Source organism: Danio rerio, chromosome 1 (assembly GCF_049306965.1).
Source record: "Danio rerio strain Tuebingen ecotype United States chromosome 1, GRCz12tu, whole genome shotgun sequence".
Lineage (NCBI taxonomy): Eukaryota > Metazoa > Chordata > Actinopteri > Cypriniformes > Danionidae > Danio > Danio rerio.
In genome coordinates this window covers 783,777-806,981 of record NC_133176.1, presented here as the reverse complement: position 1 = coordinate 806,981, position 23,205 = coordinate 783,777, and the positions used below count along the sequence as shown (strand labels likewise).

The following is a 23,205-nucleotide window of genomic DNA, read 5'->3' as shown; positions in this document are numbered from 1 at the left end:
AAATTAAAGGTATGGTATTAGAGGAGTAGCCTTTGACTAGATAAGCAGTTATTTAAAAAAATAGTCAACAGTTGGTGAAAATCGGCAACCATAAATCATCATATCTAAATGTAAAGTGTGGCATACCACAAGGATCAGTTTTAGGTCCAATGTTGTTTATAATTTATATTAATGATGTGTGTAGAAAATTATGGAACAGTCTAGATCAGACTCTCAAACAATGTAATGTCAGCATCATAATCAGTTTAAAAAGTGGTACAGATATATATTATTAAAGGAATATAATGATGAGGGAGATTGAAAAAAGATAAAATGAGAAGGCTCTGATGAAACTTTAATTAATGGCTATTTAATCACTGTGTTTGTTTTGTTTTTCTTTGGGTCTGTTACAAAATGTAAAGGTAAAAATGGATTTAAACATATGTCAAAGATGCCAAAAGGATAAACTATGTCTCATGTAAAAAAAAAGAGATGAGTAAAAGAAGAAATGAGTTTTAATAATAGACGAATGAAGTATGTGGTAATGGGGTGGGAAAATAATGAGCTTGTGCTTCATCAAACTCCTTTTTCCACCATGTTGAAATGCATTTTTTTAATGATATTTTATGTATGATATTTTTGATCAAAAATAAATAAATCAAATCAATTGTACACGTCTAAATCAATAATAGTGTAGGACGTACACTGCAAAGAAACCCTCACACTGCAAACAAACCACATTTATTTATTATACACACTGTCAGCATGTGCATTTGACATGTAGACACTCACAGATTTGACCGTAGACAGGTGAACATGTATGGATTACATGTTAGGTGTGTGTGTGTGTGTGTGTGTGTGTGTGTGTGTGTGTGTGTGTGTGTGTGTGTGTGCGTGTGTGTAAAAGCTGAAAGTCTTGCAAAACATGTGTGATAAAAGAGCCGACCACTCAAAACAACTGATCTGGATCTTCTGCTTATAAAAGCTTTCTAAATATTAGCACACCACATCCTGCTCGAGTGTGTGTTCATCATCTGAGTGATAACACATCTGTCTCACACACGCACGCACACACACACACACACACATACTCATGGGCATACAAGCACACATACTTTCTCTCAGACACACATACACACTCTCACACACACACACACACACACACACACTCTCTATACCCTGCTGGGGTCAAAGAACTTCCCGGTGTATCTGCCGTGGTTGTGTACGTCCAGCGGGCTCAGAACCTTCCGGATGCCCAGCATGTTGGAGCGGACAATTTTCTGGAAGCTCCAGGGGTTCTGGTTGTTGGAGACACGTTCAGCATGTTCCTTATACATCAACGCCAGACTCTCTCTGCTCACCACCTGCACACACACACACATGCGCACACAGGTTTTCTTTAATCAATTGTGAGGACACTCCATACGTTTCTAGTGTTTTTTTTTCTACAGCCACATGTTATACACTCACTGGCCACTTTATTAGGTACACCGGTCAAACTGCTCATTACAGCTAATGTCTAATCGGCCAATCACATGGCAGCAGCTCACTGCATGTCGGCATGTAGACATGGTCAAGAGGATCTGCTGCAGTTCAGAGTGAGCATCAGAATGGGGAAGAAAGGGGATTTAAGAGACTCTGAACGTGGCATGGTTGTTGCTGCCAGACGGGCTGCTCTGAGTATTTCAGAAACTGCTGATCTACTGGGATTTTCACGCACAACCATCTCTAGGGTTTACAGAGAATGCTCCGACAAAGAGGAAATATCCAGTGAGCGGCAGTTCTGTGGGCGCAAATGCCTTGTTGATGAGGCCAGAGGTCAGAGGAGAATGGCCAGACTGGTTCCAGCTGATAGAAAGGCAACAGTAACTCAAATAAGCACTCGTTACAACCGAGCTCTGCAGAAGAGCATCTCTGAACACACAACACGTACACAATTTGGCCTCAACAACATGAAAGCATGGATCATCCTGCCTTGTATCAGTGGTTCAGGCTGGTGGTGGTGGTGTAATGGTGTTGGGGAGATTTTCTTTGGGTCCATTAGTACCAATTGAGCATCAACGCCACAGCCTACCTGAGTATTGCTGCTGACCATGTCCATCCCTTTATGAGCACAGTGTCTCCATCTTCTGATGGCTACTTCCAGCAGGATAACGCAGCATGTCATAAAGCTCAATCATCTCAGACTGGTGAACATGACGATGAGTTCACTGTACTCAAACGGCCTCCACGGTCACCAGAGCTCAATCCAATAGAGCAGCTTTGGGATGTGGTGGAACGGGAGATTGGCATCATGGATGTGCAGCCGACAAATCTGCAGCAACTGTGTGATGCTATCATGGAGCAAAATCTCTGAGGAATATTTCCAGCAGCTTGTTGAATCTCTGCCGTGTAGGATTGAGGCAGTTCTGAAGGCAAAAGGGGGTCCAGCCCAGTATTAGTGAGGTGTACCTAATAAAGTGGCCGCTGAGTGTATATCAAGTTTTTATATATTTTTTATTTTATATTGCATAACTTCTATTTTTATGTCTACATTTGTTTTTCTTATTATTATTTTATTCCATATTTTAGATTCTTCTTGTTATTTTTAAGGTCACGAGTGGTTGTGTAAGCATTCGACTGCACATCGCGCTGTGTATGACTCTGTATGTCTAATAAGATATGAATTTGAACTATTGATGGTTTGAGTTTAGTACACTGTAAAACTGTCGCTGCCCTACACTGTTTTAGATGAATCAAATGAACTTTTCTAGTCATCTCAACCAACTTACACCAGGCAAACTGACTGACATAATAAGCACACATACTTTGAATGACTTAAATGCAGTTCAATCCTTATTAGCTTAATAAAATAAGTCAAAGTAACATAAAAGATCTGTCATCATTGTTATTTTGTCATTGCGTGCTCAGAGCAGCTGTGTGTGTGTGCTGCACAGACCTTGGCAGGGAAGGGCAGTTTTTTGGCCACTTGTTTGAGCATGGCCTCCACCTGGACCAGCTCCAGTTGTCCCCCCATCTCCAGCACTAGCCGTCCACACTTGATGGGCGTCACGTAGTGGTCGATGGCGCCCTTGCCTCCGCCCATGCGCTGACCCAGACTCTTGCGTGTGATTGGTTTGTGTGGAGGCTGGAAACGCCACACCGCAAACATGCTGCTGGGGTCAATGCTGCGGTTTATGGTCAGACGCATCATCTCTATGTGACCCCAGTGCAGGAACCCTCCACCCAGAGCCTGCGCAAACACACACACACACACACACACACACACTTATAAATGTACAAACACATATGCACACTGAAGCGCACAGACACTTATACGAGCACAGATATACACACACATGTACAGTTGAAGTCTTTTTATTCTTTTGTAAATATTTCCCAACGATGTTGAACAGATTCAAGAATTTTCACAGTATTTCCTCTAATATTATTTCTTATTTGTTTAATTTGGGCTGGAATAAAAGCAGGTTTTGATTGTTTTAAAGCCATTTTAAGGTCAATATTATTAGCCCCCTTAAGCATTTTAAGTTCATTCATTCATTTTCTTGTCGGCTTAGTCCCTTTATTAATCCGGGGTCGCCACAGCGGAATGAACCGCCAACTTATCCAGCAAGATTTTACGCAGCGGATGCCCTTCCAGCTGATACCCATCTCTGGGAAAAACATTATTAGTTTTCCACACAAACATATACACACACAGACGTGCGTGCACACACACACACACACACACAATTACACATGCATACACACATACTCACCTACAAACAGACCTCACATAAATATGCACATACACCCAACCACACACACATATGCATTTAAACACTTTAACACACACATTTAATCTACACATACATGCACGCACACACACACACATATGCATACAAACACATATAAACACACAAATGCACATTTGCATAAAAACACACACACATTTACACACTTATGCATACACACATGCATGCACACAAACACAAATATGCAAACACAAACACATGCATATAAATAACACATATGCACATAAACATACATACACACATGCATACATATACATATATAGACATACACACACGTTTACAAACTTATGCATGCACACACACACTCAAATACTCATGCACACACGTGTATATAGCCAAAAAAACACAAATGCATATAAACACACACACACACACACACAAGCACACTTGTATACATGTGTAAACAGACACACACACACATAGCAGTCCTAAAGCACTTTACACAATTCAACAACACACACTAGTCGAGTTCTAACTCCAGCTTTATTGCTTGTGCTGATCAGGTCTGCTGTTTAAATGTGAAGAGTGTGTGTGTGAGACACTGACCAGAATGCCGTACTGTCCCTGGCTGAATTTGGTGGCGGTTCGGGACGGGCCCTGAATGTCCCGCAGCCTCTTCATCTCCTTCTTGGCTTGTTTCAGATTCGGCACTTTCTCCATGAACTTGAGTTTGGGCTTCTCTGGTAACTCCACATCTGTGTGTGAGAGAGACACACAATCAGTCATGAAGTGAACACTGCACACGGCTCAGTGCGATTATTAAACACCACCATTTCTTACAGTATACACTGAACACAGAGGGGTTGTTTATGTGTACAGTTATTATCTCTCCTAATTATAAGAATAATAACTGTGTCTTCATTCATTCAACTATTCATTTTCCTTAGTCCCTTTATTCATCAGGGGCAACCCACAGCGGAATGAACCGACAACTATTCCAGCATATGTTTTACACAGCGGATGCCCTTCCAAATGCAACCCAGTACTGGGAAACATCCATACATGCTCATTCATACACACACTCATACATTACAGCCAGTTTATTCATCATGTGTTTGGACTGTGGGGGAAACCGGAGCACCCGGAGGAAACCCACACCAACACGGGGAGAACATGCAAACTCCACACAGACTCAAACTAGCAACCTTCTTGCTGTGATACCACAGTGCTAACCACTGATTCATTCATTCATTTTCTTGTTGGCTTAGTCCCTTTATTAATCCGGGGTCGCCACAGCGGAATGAACCGCCAACTTATCCAGCAAGTTTTTTACGCAGCGGATGCCCTTCCAGCTGCAACCCACCTCTGGGAAACATCCACACACACACTCATACAATACGGACAATTTAGCCTACCCAGTTCACCTGTACAGTCTCCCTGCATTCTCCACTGCTTCGCCATCTTCAATAATATTAAAGAATAAAAATAATAATAATTATAAATGTTATTTATTAATTTTGTCTTCAACTTTAAATTGACAAATAAATACATGATAAATATCAGTACTGTAGCTTTAGAATATAATCTACAATCAAATAAAATTAACATCATCAATTTGTTTAAATATCCAGAGTAATTTCACCAAATTTGTCATCATCATTTATAATGTTTTTTATATTTATTAGACAATATTAGTATTATACTAATAAAAACATTGATATATAATAATGAAAGCTACATTAAAAACTGCCAAACGCTATTATTTGACAACGATTTGAAATAAAAGTCAAATTATTTCCAAAAAAAATCTGACATACTGAACTAAAATGAATTTAAAAACAGACATTTTGGTGTAAAATGCAAAGCAAAATGCATTTAAAAACAAAATGATCAAAATTTAAACTAAAATTAATGTGAACATGAAAACTGAAAATATAAAAATGTCAAATATGAGAGTAAACCCATATTTACCGCTGAAGTCTGGAGGGATTTCATAGGTCCTCATCCCCGCCGACAGCAGCTTCATCTGCTTCTGCAGCACATCTGAAAACCACACACACACACACACACACAGTTAGCATCCAGTAAACTAGTGTGTGAGTTAGCATTAATCATTTAACTTCATTCATTTTCCTTCAGCTTACGTCTCTATTGCAGAGGTTGCCACAGCGGAATGAACCGCCAACTATTCCAGTATATGTTTTGGTTACCACTGAGCCACCATGCCAGCCACATTTAACTTCATAACCAACCTAATAACTCTGAGGTAACAATATCAAGGTGACACGGTGGCTCAGTACTGTGGCCTCACAGCAAGAAGGTCGCTGGTTTGAGTCCTGACTGAGTCAGTTGGTGTTTCCGTGTGGAGTTTGCATGTTCTCCCTGTGTTGGCTCCGGTTTCCCCCACAGTCCAAACACATGCACTGTAGGGGAAATTATTAATTAAACTGGCCGTAGTGTATGAGTGTGTGAGAGAATGAGTGTGTATGGGTGTTTCCCAGTACTGGGTTGCAGCTGGAAGGGCATCCATTGTGTAAAACATATGTTGGAATAGTTTGTGGTTCATTCCGCTGTGGCGACCTCTGATGAATAAAGGGACTAAGCCTTTAGTAAACAGTTTTAATGGCTGAGTTACTCTAAACTAGTTACCAGAATCAACAATATTGAAGAATATTAAATCTCAAGCTACTGCACACGGTAAACTACTGTTTAATATTTATAAACAACGTATTTGTGTCCTTTTTTATATCCATTTTAAGCATCTTTATTTATTGTACTCAATGTATTTTGTGTTGTTTAACATTTGTTTTCATGTAAAGTACTGTGAATTAGCATCGTGTATCACATATGCCAACTTACACTAATAAACTTGCATAACTAGTGCTATTACTAACCACTACTGGCTAGCATATTCATGCACAGGGTGAGAAACTAAATCTATCGCCATACTATATGAATCCAAACATGTCTCGTGTCACTGCTAATAACGGATAATATGAATTCAATGAAATATCGTTACATGTGAATGAGATTATTAGATATTTAAATGTACCTCTCTGACTGGACGACCGGACAATGCCCAGAAAGACACTCTTCACTACCGGGAACATGACTGAATATGCAGCTTATGTATTTTTGCAATGTAAATATGTATAAATGTTCATTTCTGCCAGTTATAATTCACGTCGGCTCCACAAGGTCGCTGCCATGTTTGATCAACATGCGGTGTGTCAGTGAAACTCCGTCGGTGGGAAATCGGCAAACTTCAGTTCCGCTTGATTTTTTTATATTTGTTTTCTCGTTTATTTATTTATTTGCTTTCGCTTTTATTTACTTGTATCCAAAACCCTCGTAGTTTAATAGAGTAAATAATAATATCAAACGTTTGATATTTACATTTAGCGTTCAGTATTAGCAAAGTGGCTAACTTAAATTAGCATACTAAATCATATAAGCCTAGTGCACACTAAGTTAGAATTCGTTACTTGAGCGACTATCAAAACAGATTTTGCACACAAATAAAACAGCTCTGATATATTTCTGAGAAAGCCCAACATATTTACTCTTCGTCAACTGTTTAAATAATACTTTTTCACAATTAGCATACACTAAGCACTACACTATTTACACCAGCCTGATGATGATCAATAACACCTGCCACATGATCTCGATCTGAACTGAGAGCTGAAGAACTACTTTAACTTCAGGTAAACTTTAACTAGTCCCCAGAAGACAGTGTTGATTATTTAATAAACAAATGCTTTGATTTTGAAGTGAAATTTCCATTTTTTAGAAAGATATTAGCAGTAAAACCTTTAGAATAATTAAGGTTTGTTCATGTTTTTGAAAGGAGTCTCAAGCCTACACAACCAGATTTGATGAAAAATATAGTAATATTGTGAAAAATACTACAATGTAAAGCTGTTTTCTATATTAATATCTAGAACAATGTGATTTATATAGATGTGTGTTGTGCAGCTGTATTTTCAGCATCATTACTGCAGTCTTCAATGTTGACGGTCATTCAGAAATCACTATAATATGAGGATTTGAAGTTAAAGCAGCTGCACTTTGACAATATTTTTGCTGCTTACCTTTAAAAAGTGCCATAAACCTTTGGACCCTTACATCCTATTTTAGGTGTTTATCTTTTTTTAGGATTTTTTAGGATAAACGTAAATAAATAATAATAAAAATGACCAGCTAAATCCAGCTAAAACCAGCTTGACCAGCCTTGTTTAAGCTGGACATAGCTGGTTTTGGCTGGGCTCCCAGTCTGGCTAGGCTGGTCAAGCTGGTTTTAGCTGGTCATCTCCCAGCCTGACCAGCTAAGACCAGGCTGGAAATGGCTGGAAACCAGGCTGAAAGTGGCCAAAACCCCTCTAAAACCAGCCTGGTCGACCAGCTAACCAGCCTAGGCTGGTTTAAGCTGTTTTTTTCAGTAGGGATAGCATTTATTAAACATATTTTATATAATTTTTGTCACTTTTGATCAGGTTATTGCATCCTAGAGTTTTAACCCAATTTTGGAATAACATTTTTAATTCAACTGTTGGGCTTGCCGCTTGTCCATATTTGACCCAACAGGTGGGTTAAAACATGCACAGTATTAAAAAAATGCTGTGTTTTCATAACTAAACATTGGACAAATATGGACAAATACAATTCATCAATTAAGTTTAAATTGCACTGTAACACAATGGTTGATTTTGTCCATAATTGACCCAACAATTGTGTTAAAAATGTAAAACAAATTTAATTTAAAAGATGAATTAGCATGTAGCCAGCATTTATTGAGTGGAATTTGAGTTGGGTTTGTTCATACTTGACCCAAAGCTGGGTCAAAACAACCTTGCATTTTTAGTGTAATTAAAAGTAACCTCTCACCATTGCCAATACAAAAAAAAAATGCAGGGTTGTTCAACTCAACATTTGGTTCATCCATGTTTGACCCAACAACTGAGTGTAACGGAGGCCAGCTAGTAAACTCTGTGCAGGTAAACCTCACTCCTCTGACCTCTAATATTGCTCTAGCGACATACATTAGAGTCTATAGCCTTTAGCCTCGTTGGTAGAGCAACCAACTTCCATGCGGAAGGTCGCCAGTTCGATATCAGCTCAGAGCGGGTTGGGTGGCGTAGGATCGGCGGAGTGACATGGGCTATAAATGTCATTGATATTTCATTTTTAAAAAAACATACCCAACATGAGGCTCATATTTGTCCCTAACACGGGTAAAAACAACCCAGCATTTCTATAGTGAATAATACCGTTTAACTATTAATGTATTTTTTGTTTTTGCAGATTCCTAGTTAAAGTCCTGCATGATGTCAGAGTTCCCAGAATCCAGTGACTCTGAGTTCCCGTACTCGTTCTCTGCTGACGGCCGGCTGCGACACACACACACCGGTGAGCCATACCGCTTCCAGTTCCACCTACGGGACGCTCTGCAGACGGAGACAGAGCAGCGTAGACTCTGCAGATTCCTGACGCAGCACGTTTACACACTCCTGCAGCAGAACTTTCAGATGCGTCTGGAGGAACACTGCTCTGTGTTCATGACCCCCGGAGCCCTGGAGCATGCTGGGTGTTTGCTGCTGCTCCTGCAGGACCGGGGAACAGTGCGAGGTGGACTCTGGAGCTGGAAGATCACGGCTCACGAGGGCTTGGAGACCGGCAGTCAGATCCCGTATTTGCGCTGGGCTCTGATGGAGAACTACGCCGTCATCATCATGAACCCCAATGGAGATCTGCACAACAAGGTTATTTTAGGAAACCAAGACTATTGGTCAAAACAACTATTGGTGCTTTAAAATCTGAGCTGCGGCTGTTTAGAGAAACACCAGTAGGTGGCGTCAAACACATCAGTCAAGACTAAAACTATTGGGTCATGAAACATTTTAGCCTGACTGAAATTTAGCTGAAATATATTAGAAAATTCACAATAAATTAAAATAAAATCTAAAATAAAATAATAATGGTTTTCAGAATTAATAATCACTCATTCTGCTGTGTGAAATCTGAGCTGCGGCTGTTTAGAGAAACACCAGTAGGTGGCGCCAAACACATCAGCCAAGAGCTTGATTATATACAAAAACAAATTTAGAAGCAAAAACTAATACTAATTTCCCACTACTGGGTTGCAGCTGGAAGGGCATACGCTGTGTAAAACATATGCTGGATAAGTTGGTGGTTCATTCCACTGTGGTGACCCCTAATGAATAAAGGGACTAAGCCAAGTGAAAATGAATGAATGAATTAAGACTAAACCTATTGGTCAACTCTTTAGAGGAACACCAGTAGGGGGCGCCAAACACGTCAGTCAAGACAAAAACTACTGGTCAAAAACATTTTAATCTGACTGAAATTTAGCTGAAATAATATAAAAAATTCACAATAAATTAAAAAGTTAAAATTAAGAGCTACTGAAAAACTAACTGAAATAAAATAATAATGGTTTTCAAAATTAATAATCACTCATTCTGCTGTATAAAATCTGAGCTGTGGCTGTTTAGAGAAACACCAGTAGGTGGCGCCAAACACATCAATCAAGAGCTTGATTATATACAAAATATACACTTTTTCTCTATAAATGTTATTATTATTTTATTCATTCATTTTCTTTTCGGCTTAGTCCCTTTATTAATCTGGGGTCGCCACAGTGGAATGAACCGCCAACTTATCCAGCACGTTTTTTTTGCAGCGGATGCCCTTCCAGCTGTAACCCATCTCTAGGCAAGTTATAATTAATTGACTGTCGTAATTAGATGTGCAGACCATGGATATTTTAGTAAACTAAAACAATAGTTCCAAAAACATTTTTGTCGGACTGAAATTTAACTAAATTGAAATAAAAAATTAATAATAAAATAAAAATTAACCCAAAACTGCAATTAAATAATAATTGACGAAAATAATAATGGTTTTGAGAATTAATAATCACTCATTCTGCTGTGTAAAATCTGAGCTGCGGCTGTTTAGAGAAACACCAGTAGGTGGCGCCAAACGCATCAGCCAAGAGCTTGATTATACACAAAGGAAATAAAAAACATGCATAAACGAAACTATAAATACTTTTAAAACTAGCTAGAGTCGATCATCACGCAGCAGTGCCTGCTTCTGTTTGTCATCAATCTGGCATCCTGCATTCTTGTGGAGTCAGCCTCAGAGGGCCCAAGTAAAAAGTGTTTGGATTTTGGACTGCAATAGTTAGTTCAGCCACTGGGGCTCACTCTGACATACTGCACCATTGAATATGAATGCAGACCTGTAATGTCATGCCATTTGCTGCAGACGCCGGAGGAGCATGTGTCTGAGGTGTGGCGGCGTCTGGTGTGTGTGAGCGCAGCGCAGCATGTGTTTGTGGTGGCTCATGGATATGGAGGTCTGGCGTTTGTGGATCTGCTGTGCTGCCGGATGGAGGAGGTGCAGCGGCGGGTCACAGCCGTGGCCTTTCTGGACTCCAGTCACAGTCTGTGGCATCAGCCGCTGGGGAAAGCCGGACGAGACTGGCTAAGGTGCAGAATAATGACTAAAAAATAAATAAATAAATCACTGAAGCTGGAAAATATCGAAACATTATCATAACAGCAATCCAGCTCATCAACACTTGAAGATAATTGTGTAGGGTAATAATGTGAGGGTGCTGGTAGAAGGTAATAAAATGCAATTTAATGGGTAATTTAATTAATGATATGAATAATACTCAGTATAATTACTGTATTTACATTACTATGACGGTTAGGTTCAGGGTTAGGATGGGGGTAGGCATTAATAACGTACAATAAATGAGTAAATTAATAAATAATGTGAATAATACTCTGTATAATTACTGTTTTACATTATAATGATGGTCGATTTGGGGTTGGAGTAGGGGTAAACATTAATAAAATACGGTTTAATGGGTACATTTAATAAATAATGTGAATAATACTCTGTATAATTACTGTTTTACATTACTGTGATGGTTGAGTTTAGGGTTAGGATGGGGGTAGGCATTAATAACATATAATAAATGAATAAATTAAAATAAAATATGAATAATACTCTGTATAATTACAGTTTTTACATTACCACGAGGGTTGATTTAGGGTTGTAGTGGGGGTAAACATGAATAAAATACAATTTAATGGGTAATTTATTAAGTAATAAAAACAATACTCAGTATAATTACTGTTTTACAATACTGTGAGGGTTGGGTTTAGGGTTGGGGGTAAACATTAATAACACAATAAATGAGTAAATTAATAAATAATATAAATAATGTGCTGTTTAATTACAATTTTACACTATTATGACGGTTGAGTTTAGAGTTAGGAAATGGGTAAACATTAATAAAATACAATTTAATGGGTAAATTAATAAATAATGTAAATAATACTCAGTATAATTACTATTTTCACATTACTGTGATGGTTGGGTTTAGGGTTGGGATGGGGGTAAACATTAATAACATACAATAAATGAGTAAATTAATAAATAATATGAATAATGTGCTGTTTAATTACTGTTTCCACATTACTGCAATGGTTGATTTAGGGTTGGAGTAGGGGTAAACATTAATAAAATACAATTTAATGGATAAATTAATAAATAATGTGAATAATAGTCTGTATAATTACTGTTTTTACATTACTGTGATGGTTTGGTGTACTGTTTGTGTGGGGGTAGATGTAAATAAAGTACAATTACTAGTTTATTTGATATATAATATGAATAATTCTCATTAATTTCCGGCCTCAGCTGTTTCCCTTCTACACTTCACCATCAGTGTGTGTGTAATGTGTGCCTGTACTCTGTCCAGGTGTCACTCCAGGACGTGGATCTTGAGCACTAAAGCCCTGAACCGCTCGGTGGGCTCGCTGAAGGCCGGATGCACACAGATCTCTGCCGGGACTCAGTGTCACGACTCCGCGCCCGCCGTCTGCATGGAGTCTGTGTTTCGCTTCTTCAGCAAAACCATCAAACCCAAAGCCACACCGACACCGTTCGAGATCATCACCCGCAGCAGGAGCCGCTCACACGACCACAACAACAACAACAAACACTGAGAGTGAATAAAGCACCATCTGCATCACAGTCAGCATTACTGTCTTCATTCAGGATCTTGGAAACACTTTAGGTTGTAGCTGCCTGTTGTTAAGATATGAACTGTTCATTAGCAGTTATGAAGTATGATCTTATTCTGCATCCCTAATCCTACCCAAAACCTAAACCCAACTACTAGCTTACTATTAATAAACAAATAATTAGTAGTTTAATAAGCTAGTGGTTTGTTGATACTGTGAATTGTAACCTAAACTGAAGTGTCACCAAGATCTTTATTCAGAAACACTAATACTGAAAAATGACAACAGCCAATGAGAATCTGAGTTTCCACTGAAGATTTCCTTCATGGTGTTTTAAAGTCTTTGGTACAGTTGTTGTTTATTTAATTAGCTCAGAAAAATATCTATGAACTTATTATTTTAGTATGATTATTACATAAACGCTGGAAGACGAGAGAGGACAATGACTATATCCGCTGTGTAAAACATATGCTGGAATAGTTGGTGGTTCATTCCACTGTGGCGACCCCGGAAAAATAAAGGGACTAAGTTGAAGGAAAATTAATGAATGAATATCGAATTAACTCAGAAAAATATCTATGATGTTTATTTTGGTTTGATCATGATTTATATATACATTTAATTGCTAATAAAATATCGAAACATGAGTGATATCTGAGCAAGTATTATTACATTATCGCATGTTTTCCCATATCATGCAGCGAGTAAAAGTATCTGCTATAAATTAGTCACAATTCACGACTAATCATGAGCAAAATAAGTTACTTACATAATATACAGTCAAAATTAGCAGTAAAAACACAGAGCTTTATTATGAAAACTTACAAATATTTCACAACACAAAGCTGTTATTATAAATACATCAGATCCTCGTTTCCACAGGAAACCCTGCATCCTCTTCTTCAATCGCTCTTAAAGGGACGGTACACCTAAAAGTGATCATTCTACCATCATGTAATCCCTGTTTGAGTTTCTCTCTTCTGCTGAACACAAATGAAGATCCACTGGAGAAATACAGCCATTGTCTTCAATAGTATTTTTGTTCCTACAATTGATGTCAACATTCTTCAAAATATCTTGTTCTGTGTTCAACAGAAGGAAAAACTCCAAAGATTAGAAACACTTAAGCGCAAGTAAATGAGGAGGAAATGTTGGTTTTTGTGTGAATTGTCCCTTTTACAACTCTTGAACTCACGGCTAGATGTCGTGGTACAGCAGGTCATATTTGGGGATGTTTCTGGGGTCGATCGGGCTCTGGACGATCAGTTTTCCCCTCATGGCTCCTCGATAAATCACTTCAATCAGATCCATGAAGTCTTGCTTGCTTTTGAAGCTTCCCACAAACTTGGTGTGATCTGGAGATCTGAAACACCCGAGAAAAACAGCGTAATCACCACACTATTACACACGCTCAGTCTGACGCAATATTAAATTTTAAAAGGTGTGTGAGTTTGAGCTGAGAACAGCACACAGGTAATGTTCTCCAGCTCTCTGAAACTGACCCTTTCAGGCTTTGATCCTAAGTGTGGCGTTTTGGTGACTGTCGCTTTAAATGCAAATGAGAGTGTGCTCTTTTCAGAGGAGGGCGGAGCTATAAATCTAAATATTTCAGCATAGGGGCAGGTGTAAAACAGCAGTGTGTGTGTTGTGAGTGCTGGTCAGGTGTGCTTCAGTGTGAGTGTGTGTTCATGCTTCTGTCAGTCTATGTGGCTCCTGATCTAAAACTCCACATCTATACTCCTCTTAGTCTATGCTGACATCATCTTCAGCAGCTCAAACACTCTAATGGCGAATGGACAGACGGCTGCTTCTCACTCAGGGCTGCTGGAGATGCTAATGAGATGGAGAGATGGGCACTAGTGGGCGGGGCTTTCCCCCTCTGATGACACGTACAAAAGGAGAATGTCAACAATTTCTGTGACAATATAATGCACAAGAAATACTTTTATTGCCTCAAGCGATGTGCAATTTGTATAACCATATACCAAGAAGCTCATGCAATTGTAAAATGCACATTAAAAACATATGAGTAGGCTAAACTTTTTATTTAATGAGAAAAAATGTGCACAAACTACAATGGAAACAGATTTAACGGACAAACTATGGATGTCGATGGCTGATCATTCTTCAGAGTATCTTCTTTAGTGTTCGACTGAATTAACAATCTAATAAATGATGAGGGAATGCTCGTTTTTGGGTGAACTGTCCCTTTAAGAGAGTGAGAAGTGAGATCTTTTCATCGCTGCACTTTCCTAACACAGCTCTTTGGAAATGTCTGTGTCAGCAGAAGTTAAATTTAGATTCACCAATAAGACGCTTCTCACTTTAACCACATATCCTGTGTTTGTGACCTTTGCAGAACAGAGTATTCTGTTCCTGGATCAGAGCCAGATTAATAATCTAATAATATCATATTAATATAGATAATATAAGGATATAATATAGCCATTACCAAGAAAAAAAGCTCAATATAAAGCGAGAGACAGAGAGCGAGATGGAAGTAGACATGGGCGCTTTATTATGGGCGCTTCAAAATACTGTCAATAAATACTTATTATTTAAACTTAAATAAATGTACAGATCCTTTTATTTCAGTGCACCAAATGATGAAGAATTAAAGTGATATATATTTATAAATGAACATTTTCACTTGTTAATATTTCCTGACACATGTTGGGATACAATACTCATTTTTTTTAATACTAAAATATTAACATGTAATATTTATTAGTTAACACTGTACAATTAGGCTCAATTTGTTAAGATTAGTTTAACTAAACTCAAGATTAAAGCTATAAAATCATGTATTCATCTTAGCTGACGTTAATGTCTTTGTTAATGCTTAATAATTCATTAAAATAAAAGCTTGTTTTATTAAATGTAGTTAACAACTGATCAAATTCTGACATCAACATAACTAATAAATGTGCTTCATTATCACTGTTGATTTGAACGCTTTTACTAGTAAACATTTTTTAATGTGCTTTATAATCATTTTGCAATTAGATTTATTTAAACATTTGTTAACTCTGAACATTTACATGCAATAATGCAACACACAAAACCCTGTTTTAGTTCTTACACCTGTTAAAGTGACATATTTGGCAGCTTTGATAAACATTGTGATGATTATAGCATATATATGGTGATAGAAGCTTCAGTCGCAATAAACATTTTGATGCCAGCAGAATCTAACATTGATCAGAACTCACCCATAATCCACTTTCATGTGCTGTCCGTTGAAGAAGAACACGGTGGAGGGAATAAAGCTGATGTCAAAGTATCTGCTGTAAACTGGAGCTGAGTCGACATCCACCAGATAAATACTGGCCATATTACTCAGATCATGAGCCGTCTTTGACAGCTGTCAATCACACAAACACAACACTTTCAGTATTTATCCTTTTATTTAAAAAATGTGCATTTAAAAAAAACATACTATAACTTTATAATGCATAAATTGCACTTTAATATGAGTTAATTGTGACTTGTAAACTACACAACTAAAGTATACATCTGTCAAATGTGCACTAATGTGAATATAAAATGCTGTACAAATCTAACAAGTATATAATAGATACTTTAATAGCCAACTAAATCGAGGTATTTAAGTGAAATACATGCGTGGATCAAGTCAAACTCAAGTGACTACATGAAATGTTAATCACAAATAGATTCATTATATACACATAGTGATTATAAACATAGAATATATACTAAATGAAAGCAAAGTGTTTAAAATTAATTTAGTTTAAATAACCGCTATTACATGTAACTTATTTATGCAAGTAATAATTGATGAATCTTCATTGAGTTAACAGAAAAACAAGTGTGCATTATATACTGATAACTCAATATTGAGGAGTGCATTATTCTGCTTATTCTCAGCTAAATCCACAGTTCAGATGTTGTGTTTGAGAGTGTATTTGTCAGGTTTTTGCTTCTGTGTGTAGCACTAGTGTCCTCCACATCTCCTCTGAAGGCTTCTGTTGTGATTTCTTGTAGCTGTGAAATAACTCTAATCATTCAGCGGAGTGATATGAAGCTGTAAACCTGTCGGAACTACTTTAGCTGTGCCTTTATCTGACAATAACCAAACACCTGAGAGTGACCATTCAACTGTGCTGTGGTATAAACAGAAATAAACAACATGCTTAATCTGAGCTGTACTTGTGTTTATGAAAGATAGAGACACGAAACAAAGATTTCATTTGACTTTTGATGAGTATTTGGGGGGCAAACCGTGATCATTAAATAACAAGTCTTTTAATAGGTCTGAAAATGACTTTATTCTCTAAATAATATGATTTTTGAACATCAAACTGTTGATACTGGCTGATGATTATAGTTATTAGTTTTTTGTTTAGACCAAACAACTTCTTACAGCCTAAAACATACATATATCTATACAACGTGACTGTTCGAGTACACAAAGACATTATTAGTAAGCTGATAATAATTATTAAGCTTATTATAATGCGTACAGACGTACATATAAAGCGATACAGACCACAGAGAGAGCATATATTATACTCACTAATGTATTAATATAGAGTGATACGGACATCAGAGTAAACATATATATTAATTAACGTTAATTAACCCATTAGTTAATGATTAAAGATGACTAATAACCGACTCACGATCTCGTCGATCTGCAGACACACCGAATCTTCATCTCTGCCGAAGCGCAGCACGAGAACCTTCTCAGCGACACTCTTAATCGCCTCATCAATGTCTTTTTTACTCGACAGTTTAGGGAGGAAAAGGCTCATGACGCTTTAATTAAAATAAAACCCACTTATCAATTGAATTAACATGGAGGAGGGTGTGCGCGAACTCCTGCGGATGTTTACTAATGTGTGGTACAACACTATATTAGAACCGACTAGAAACGCCAACAACTGTTCCAACACAGTTTACGTGTCTTCACTTAAATAGCATATTATTACTAATGCAAAATTTAAAAAACATATAATTTAAAATAAGATTAATATTAGTATTTGCACACAAATGTGTACACAAATCATCTTTTTAATATTGATTTTCGCACGGTCAGATTTCACTGCTGCACACAGACATCCACATGACACCAACAGCGCGTGTGTCCTTTTGAGGGTCCTGTAGTGACTTCTGAGTGGACTTGCTGGCCAGCAGCTGATGTGGAACAGAGATTTACTTTAATTAAAGTGTAAATAATGTTGTAGGGGTTGAAGAGGACGGGGGTGGGCGTCACAGTGCTGATTTAATCTGATTTTCTTTCCCCAACAGTGAGTATTTCTGAATGATACCGCGAACATTTGGTAATAATTCTACTTTAATGCGAGGCACTACAGGTTAGTTATGTTAACCAGTATACTACAATGTCATTTGATATTTCTTATGTTTAAATATACTAATAAGTTATCAGACAATTAATTATACAGTAATTTACCGAACATAAATCAGAAGATTAAATGAAGCAGGTTCAGAATTCTCTTGCATTTGTTGACACGATAAACGTTTTTACAGATGAGGTTTTAGATTCTGTTTTTATCAAATACAAACACTGTTAGAGATGAACAGAATAAACTAAGCATATTGCAATATATATTGATGTACACTAATCGGCCACTTTATTAGGTACACCTCACTAGTACCGTGTCGGACCCGCATTGCCTTCAGATCTGTCTTAATCCTTGGTGTCAGAGATTCAACAAGCTGCTGGAAATATTCCTCAGAGATTTTGCTCCATGACAGCATCACACAGTTGCTGCAGATTTGTCGGCTGCACATCCATGATGCCAATCTCCCGTTCCACCACATCCCAAAGCTGCTCTATTGGATTGAGCTCTGGTGGCTGTGGAGGCCATTTGAGTACAGCGAACTCATCGTCATGTTCACCAGTGTGAGATGATTGAGCTTTATGCTGCGTTATCCTGCTGGAAGTAGCCATCAGAAGATGGAGACACTGTGCTCATAAAGGGATGGACATGGTCAGCAGCAATACTCAGGTAGGCTGTGGCGTTGATGCTCAATTGGTACTAATGGACCCAAAGAAAATCTCCCCCACACCATTACACCACCACCACCAGCCTGAACCGCTGATACAAGGCAGGATGATCCATGCTTTCATGTTCTGATGCCAAATTGTGTTTGTGTTGTGTGTTCAGAGATGCTCTTCTGCAGAGCTCGGTTGTAGCGAGTGCTTATTTGAGTTACTGTTGCCTTTCTATCAGCTGGAACCAGTCTGGCCATTCTCCTCTGACCTCTGACCTCATCATCAAGGCATTTGCGCCCACAGAACTGCCGCTCACTGGATATTTCCTCTTTGTCGGAGCATTCTCTGTAAACCCTAGAGATGGTTGTGCGTGAAAATCCCAGTAGATCAGCAGTTTCTGAAATACTCAGAGCAGCCCGTCTGGCAGCAACAACCATGCCACGTTCAGAGTCTCTTAAATCCCCTTTCTTCCCCATTCTGATGCTCGCTTTGAGCTGAAGCAGATTACAGATTTGCGGTAATGAGCAGTCAGACAGGTGTACCTAATAAAGTGGCCAGTGTGTTTTTGTTTTACACTTTTCACTGCTCTGTTGTCATTTCAGTCACAAGATCTTGAAATGGATCTGATCTGATTAATGGCTGGATTACAGTGGTAGAGTTTTTAAATACCTGATCTCTGTGCTGTTCTCCTCTCCTCAGCTGATGATGTTTCTGCGCTGGTGTTTCCCGCCGGTCAGACGGATGTGTGTGTGTCAGCAGATCTCCGTCAGGTCCTTCAGCAGCAGCCGGACGCTCCTCAAAGATGACCCACAGCATGAGGAGAAGCTGGATCTGGACATCTGGAAGTCTGTGATGAGAGCTCAAGCTCTGCCGGAAGATCCTCCGCATCTCCAGGACTCGACATCGGCTGCGTCTGTGCTGGAGGCGCACCGAGAGCTGGTGGAGACCTGGCATCAAGCTGGAAAGGTGATGCTACACTTATTATAACCCTTAAATCCCCCTCAGATTGACTCCTCTTTGGTGATGTTGGTGCTGTTTTTGCCCCATTGACACACACATGCATGTATGTATGTATTTCTACACGTATACCTCCACGTGTGCAGCTGGTGCCGAAGGTGATCACGGATCAGCAGCTGCAGGAACTCTCCATTCTCACCACTAAATCCTCCAAGAAGAAATACCTCAAATTCCTGGCCATCAAGGAGGCGCAGAAGAACAACGACAAGAGGAAGCAGGAGAAGAAGAGAGCTGAGAGAGAAGCGGGAAAACTCCAGAACAATAATGGAGAGGAGGAGGAGGAGGAGCGAGCCGCAGGCCCCGAGAACACCTTCATGCTGAGGCTCCGCAACAACTCCATCGAGAGCGCACACAACTGGAGGACGGTGAGTGTGTGCTGATGCATATTCTTTATCTGAGTGTGCGTGTATGTGTAGGGTTTGAGTGTGTGTGTTACTTTCTGTGTGTGTGCAGTGTCTTGTGTGTGTGTGTGTGTGTTTGTGTCTGAGTGTAAATGTAGTTCTGAGTGTCTAGTGCAGGGGTGTCAAACTCAATTCCTGGAGGGCCGCAGCCCTGCACAGTTTAGTTCCAACCCTGCTCCAACACACTTACCTGTAGGATTCAAACAAGCCTGAAGAACTCAATTAGTTTGATCAGGTGTGTTTAATTAGGGTTGGAACTAAACGGTGCAGAGCTGCGGCCCTCCAGGAACTGAGTTTGACACCTGTGCTGTAGTGTGTCTGAGTGTATGTTTGTGTCTGTGTGTCAAAATGCGTGTGTGTGTCTGAGTGTGTGTTTGTGTCTGAGTGTAATATTTGAGTGTGTGTGTGTGTGTGTGTGTATTGTTTGAGTGTGTTTGTGTCTACATTTGTGTGTGTGTAGTGTCTGAGTGTGTAGTGTTTGTGTGTGTTTGTGTCTGAGTGTAATGTTTGATAGTGTGTGTGTGTGTGTGTGAGAGAGAGTAGTGTTTGAGTGTGTGTGTGTGTGAGTAGTGTTTGAGTGTCTGAATGTGTGTGTGTTTGTGTTTAAATGTTTGTGTTTGTCTAAATGTGTGTGTAGTGTCTGTGTGTGTGTTTGTGTCTAAATGTGTGTGCGTTTGTGTCTGAATGTGTGTGCGTTTGTGTCTGAATGTGTGTGTGTAGTGTCTGTGTGTGTAGTGTCTTAGTGTAATGTGTGTTTGTGTGAGTAGTGTTTGTGTCTAAATGTGTGTGCGTTTGTGTCTGAATGTGTGTGTGTTTGTCTAAATGTGTGTGTGTAGTGTCTGTGTGTAGTGTCTTAGTGTAATGTGTGTTTGTGTGAGTAGCGTTTGAGTGTGTTTGTGTCTAAATGTGTGTGCATTTGTGTCTGAATGTGTGTGTGTGTTTGTCTGAATGTGTGTGTGTAGTGTCTGTGTGTGTAGTGTCTTAGTGTAATGTGTGTTTGTGTGAGTAGCGTTTGAGTGTGTTTGTGTCTAAATGTGTGTGTGTGTGTAGTGTCTGAGTGTGTGTTTGTGTCTGAGTGTAATTTTTGTGTGTTTGTCTAAATGTGTGTGTGTGTGTGTGTGTGTTTGTCTAAATGTGTGTGTGTGTGTGTGTGTGTGTGGTCTTTGAATGTATTTTTGTGTCTGAATGTGTGTTTTTCTGAGTGCATGTTTAGTGTCTGTGTGTGTGTTTTTGAGTGTGTTTATGTGTATGTCTAGTGTTTAAGTGTGGTGTGTAGTGTTTGGGTGAGTGTGTGTGTGTGTTTTTGAGTGTGTTTATGTGTCTATGTCTAGTGTTTAAGTGTGGTGTGTAGTGTTTGGCTGTGTGTGTGTTTGGTATTCATCACCTCTACTGGTGCTGTAGTTTGTCTTGTGAGATGACTGCAGCTGGTTAATGATCTCCTGTCCTTCATCTCCAGGCGCAGGCGATGCGCTTCGACCAGCCGCTGGTCTTCGACATGAGCTACGATCAGCAGATGAGCCGGCATGAGCTGGAGAATACGGTCAGTCAGCTGCTGGAGAGCGAAGGCTTCAACCGGCGGGTTCAGGAGCCGTTTCACCTGCACTTCTGCAACCTGCAGCCGGGGGGAGCGTACCACCGCGAGCTGCTGCGGAGATACGGGGACGAGACGTGGAGACGGCTGCTGATCACACACACCGAGCGCTCGCCGCTGGAGCTGTTCCCGCATCAGGACCTGGTGTACCTCACAGCAGACTCGCGCTCCGTCCTGCGCACGTTCGACCACACCAAGGTGAACAACAAGCAGCCTTTCCACACGTGTGTGTTTCTCCACAGCAGCCATAGTGTCCTGACCCTCCCCATATCATCATTGGCTTCATCACTCTGTCTCCTAAATTCTGCAATGTCAGATTTCTGCAACATCGTGCAGCTCTGATGTTCATATATGTGTGTGTGTGTGTGTGTGCTGACAGGTGTATATAGTGGGAGCTATGGTGGACCGCAGCATCCGCGTAGGAGCATCGCTTGCTATTGCCAAACGCTTCAGACTGGCCACGGCGCGGCTCCCGCTGGACGAGTATCTGGACTGGGATTGTGGAGCTAAAAATCTGACTCTGGATCAGATGATCCGCATTCTGACCACGGTGAAGCAGACGGGCTGCTGGCAGAAAGCGCTGGAGTTCGTGCCCAAGAGGAAACACAAAGGTTTCCATCAACAAAGCGGCGACAAGAGGAGCCAGAAAAAACACAGAGGAGGAGCAGACAGAGCCCCCTGGTGGAGTCAGCAGAAACAACACCAACAGAAATAATCATGCGCATCGACAGCAATGAGAAGAACTTCAGCAATATTCTGCCTCATGTGCTGAAACTAAAATAATAAAGCGTGTGTGAGGGCTTCTCTTGCTTCATTTTGATATGTTAATACCAATTAAAGAAATGCAAAAAGGATTTCAGTGTAAGAAACATGAGGAAGTAATATTGCTGATTCAAATCATTTCAGGCATCCTACATCTTCTGCTTCATGTGGTGAAACTAAAAGCTACAAACAAATCAAGACTATAATAAATAAAAGCCTGTATTAGGAGCTCCTTCTGTTTCATTTTGACAATATTAATACCAATTAATTGTTTTTTAATCAGTCTATTGCAGGGGTGTCAAACTCAATTACTGGAGGGCTGAAGCTCTGCACAGTTTAGTTCCAACCCTGCACCAACACACTTACCTGTAGGATTCAAACAAGCCTGAAGGACTCAATCAGTTTGATCAGGTGTGTTTAATTAGGGTTGGAACTAAACTGTGCAGAGCTGCGGCCCTCCAGGAACTGAGTTTAACACCTGTGGTCTAAGGAGAAGGGTATAAATGGATGTCGGAGCCAGCTTTAAAAGGGCAGGACTTGAGCTCCAAGTGGGCTGTACAAACCTGGAGTTTTTATTCATTTAATGTCTTGTAGATGACACAGAGTCCAGTATTGTGCTTTCGTAATGTCTATATCTATCCCAACCCTCAACCAGGCCCGGATTGGCTAATCG

At 39.6% G+C, this 23,205-nt stretch overlaps 4 protein-coding genes across 10 annotated transcripts; 2 read left to right on the top strand and 2 right to left on the bottom strand.

Moving 5' to 3' along the window:
• Window positions 1-704: 704 nt before the first annotated feature.
• Window positions 705-6,945, bottom strand: mrpl16 (mitochondrial ribosomal protein L16). 3 transcript variants are annotated; one of them, XM_073943637.1, is made up of 6 exons: window positions 6,766-6,945; window positions 5,685-5,756; window positions 4,139-4,468; window positions 3,601-3,918; window positions 2,918-3,290; window positions 705-1,343 (listed from the first exon to the last, which is right to left on the bottom strand). In XM_073943637.1, the coding sequence occupies exons 5-6, from the start codon at window positions 3,170-3,172 to the stop codon at window positions 1,152-1,154; spliced, it is 447 nt and encodes a 148-aa protein (XP_073799738.1). In that variant the 5' UTR covers window positions 3,173-3,290; window positions 3,601-3,918; window positions 4,139-4,468; window positions 5,685-5,756; window positions 6,766-6,945; the 3' UTR covers window positions 705-1,151. The 3 variants fall into 3 exon arrangements, with proteins under 3 accessions (XP_073799738.1, XP_073799732.1, NP_001007765.2); XM_073943631.1 differs by having other exon boundaries at window positions 3,601-4,468; NM_001007764.2 differs by lacking the exon at window positions 3,601-3,918 and having other exon boundaries at window positions 709-1,343; window positions 2,918-3,211; window positions 4,320-4,468; window positions 6,766-6,941.
• Window positions 6,766-17,658, bottom strand: txnl4b (thioredoxin-like 4B). Of its 3 annotated transcripts, none has more exons than XM_021475835.3 (4): window positions 17,425-17,645; window positions 15,994-16,145; window positions 13,977-14,144; window positions 6,766-9,463 (listed from the first exon to the last, which is right to left on the bottom strand). In XM_021475835.3, exons 1-3 carry the CDS (start codon window positions 17,554-17,556, stop codon window positions 13,979-13,981), a joined length of 450 nt encoding a protein of 149 aa, XP_021331510.1. In that variant the 5' UTR covers window positions 17,557-17,645; the 3' UTR covers window positions 6,766-9,463; window positions 13,977-13,978. The 3 variants fall into 3 exon arrangements, with proteins under 3 accessions (XP_021331510.1, NP_001032200.1, NP_001277075.1); NM_001037123.3 differs by lacking the exon at window positions 6,766-9,463 and adding an exon at window positions 13,568-13,863 and having other exon boundaries at window positions 17,425-17,658; NM_001290146.1 differs by lacking the exon at window positions 6,766-9,463 and having other exon boundaries at window positions 13,568-14,144; window positions 17,425-17,658.
• si:ch73-41e3.7 lies at window positions 7,211-12,791 on the top strand. Of its 3 annotated transcripts, none has more exons than NM_001145612.1 (4): window positions 7,211-7,420; window positions 9,018-9,475; window positions 11,007-11,230; window positions 12,517-12,791. In NM_001145612.1, the coding sequence occupies exons 2-4, from the start codon at window positions 9,038-9,040 to the stop codon at window positions 12,761-12,763; spliced, it is 909 nt and encodes a 302-aa protein (NP_001139084.1). In that variant the 5' UTR covers window positions 7,211-7,420; window positions 9,018-9,037; the 3' UTR covers window positions 12,764-12,791. The 3 variants fall into 3 exon arrangements, with proteins under 3 accessions (NP_001139084.1, XP_073804791.1, XP_073804796.1); XM_073948690.1 differs by having other exon boundaries at window positions 7,366-7,420; window positions 12,456-12,791; XM_073948695.1 differs by having other exon boundaries at window positions 7,366-7,420; window positions 9,018-9,852; window positions 10,432-11,230.
• Window positions 17,659-17,857: 199 nt separating the features above from the next.
• Window positions 17,858-22,623, top strand: trmt10c (tRNA methyltransferase 10C, mitochondrial RNase P subunit). Its single transcript, NM_001007332.2, has 5 exons — window positions 17,858-18,051; window positions 19,461-19,727; window positions 19,865-20,143; window positions 21,636-21,968; window positions 22,150-22,623. Exons 2-5 carry the CDS (start codon window positions 19,464-19,466, stop codon window positions 22,483-22,485), a joined length of 1,212 nt encoding a protein of 403 aa, NP_001007333.2. The 5' UTR covers window positions 17,858-18,051; window positions 19,461-19,463; the 3' UTR covers window positions 22,486-22,623.
• Window positions 22,624-23,205: the final 582 nt, after the last annotated feature.

Excerpts from the sequence above, each read along its gene's own strand:
- trmt10c (NM_001007332.2), top strand. The coding sequence starts at position 19,464 with ATGATGTTTCTGCGCTGGTGTTTCCCGCCGGTCAGACGGATGTGTGTG. Across the intron at positions 20,144-21,635 it reads GCGCACACAACTGGAGGACG|GCGCAGGCGATGCGCTTCGA; the intron begins GTGAGTGTGTGC and ends CTTCATCTCCAG. Across the intron at positions 21,969-22,149 it reads GCACGTTCGACCACACCAAG|GTGTATATAGTGGGAGCTAT; the intron begins GTGAACAACAAG and ends GTGTGCTGACAG.
- si:ch73-41e3.7 (NM_001145612.1), top strand. The coding sequence starts at position 9,038 with ATGATGTCAGAGTTCCCAGAATCCAGTGACTCTGAGTTCCCGTACTCG. Across the intron at positions 9,476-11,006 it reads ATGGAGATCTGCACAACAAG|ACGCCGGAGGAGCATGTGTC; the intron begins GTTATTTTAGGA and ends CATTTGCTGCAG. Across the intron at positions 11,231-12,516 it reads GCCGGACGAGACTGGCTAAG|GTGTCACTCCAGGACGTGGA; the intron begins GTGCAGAATAAT and ends TACTCTGTCCAG.
- txnl4b (NM_001290146.1), bottom strand. The coding sequence starts at position 17,556 with ATGAGCCTTTTCCTCCCTAAACTGTCGAGTAAAAAAGACATTGATGAG. Across the intron at positions 16,146-17,424 it reads GTCTGCAGATCGACGAGATC|CTGTCAAAGACGGCTCATGA; the intron begins GTGAGTCGGTTA and ends TGTGATTGACAG. Across the intron at positions 14,145-15,993 it reads CACATGAAAGTGGATTATGG|ATCTCCAGATCACACCAAGT; the intron begins GTGAGTTCTGAT and ends CGGGTGTTTCAG.
- mrpl16 (NM_001007764.2), bottom strand. The coding sequence starts at position 6,823 with ATGTTCCCGGTAGTGAAGAGTGTCTTTCTGGGCATTGTCCGGTCGTCC. Across the intron at positions 3,212-4,319 it reads AGGGACAGTACGGCATTCTG|GCTCTGGGTGGAGGGTTCCT; the intron begins GTCAGTGTCTCA and ends GTGTTTGCGCAG. Across the intron at positions 1,344-2,917 it reads AACTGCCCTTCCCTGCCAAG|GTGGTGAGCAGAGAGAGTCT; the intron begins GTCTGTGCAGCA and ends GTGTGTGTGCAG.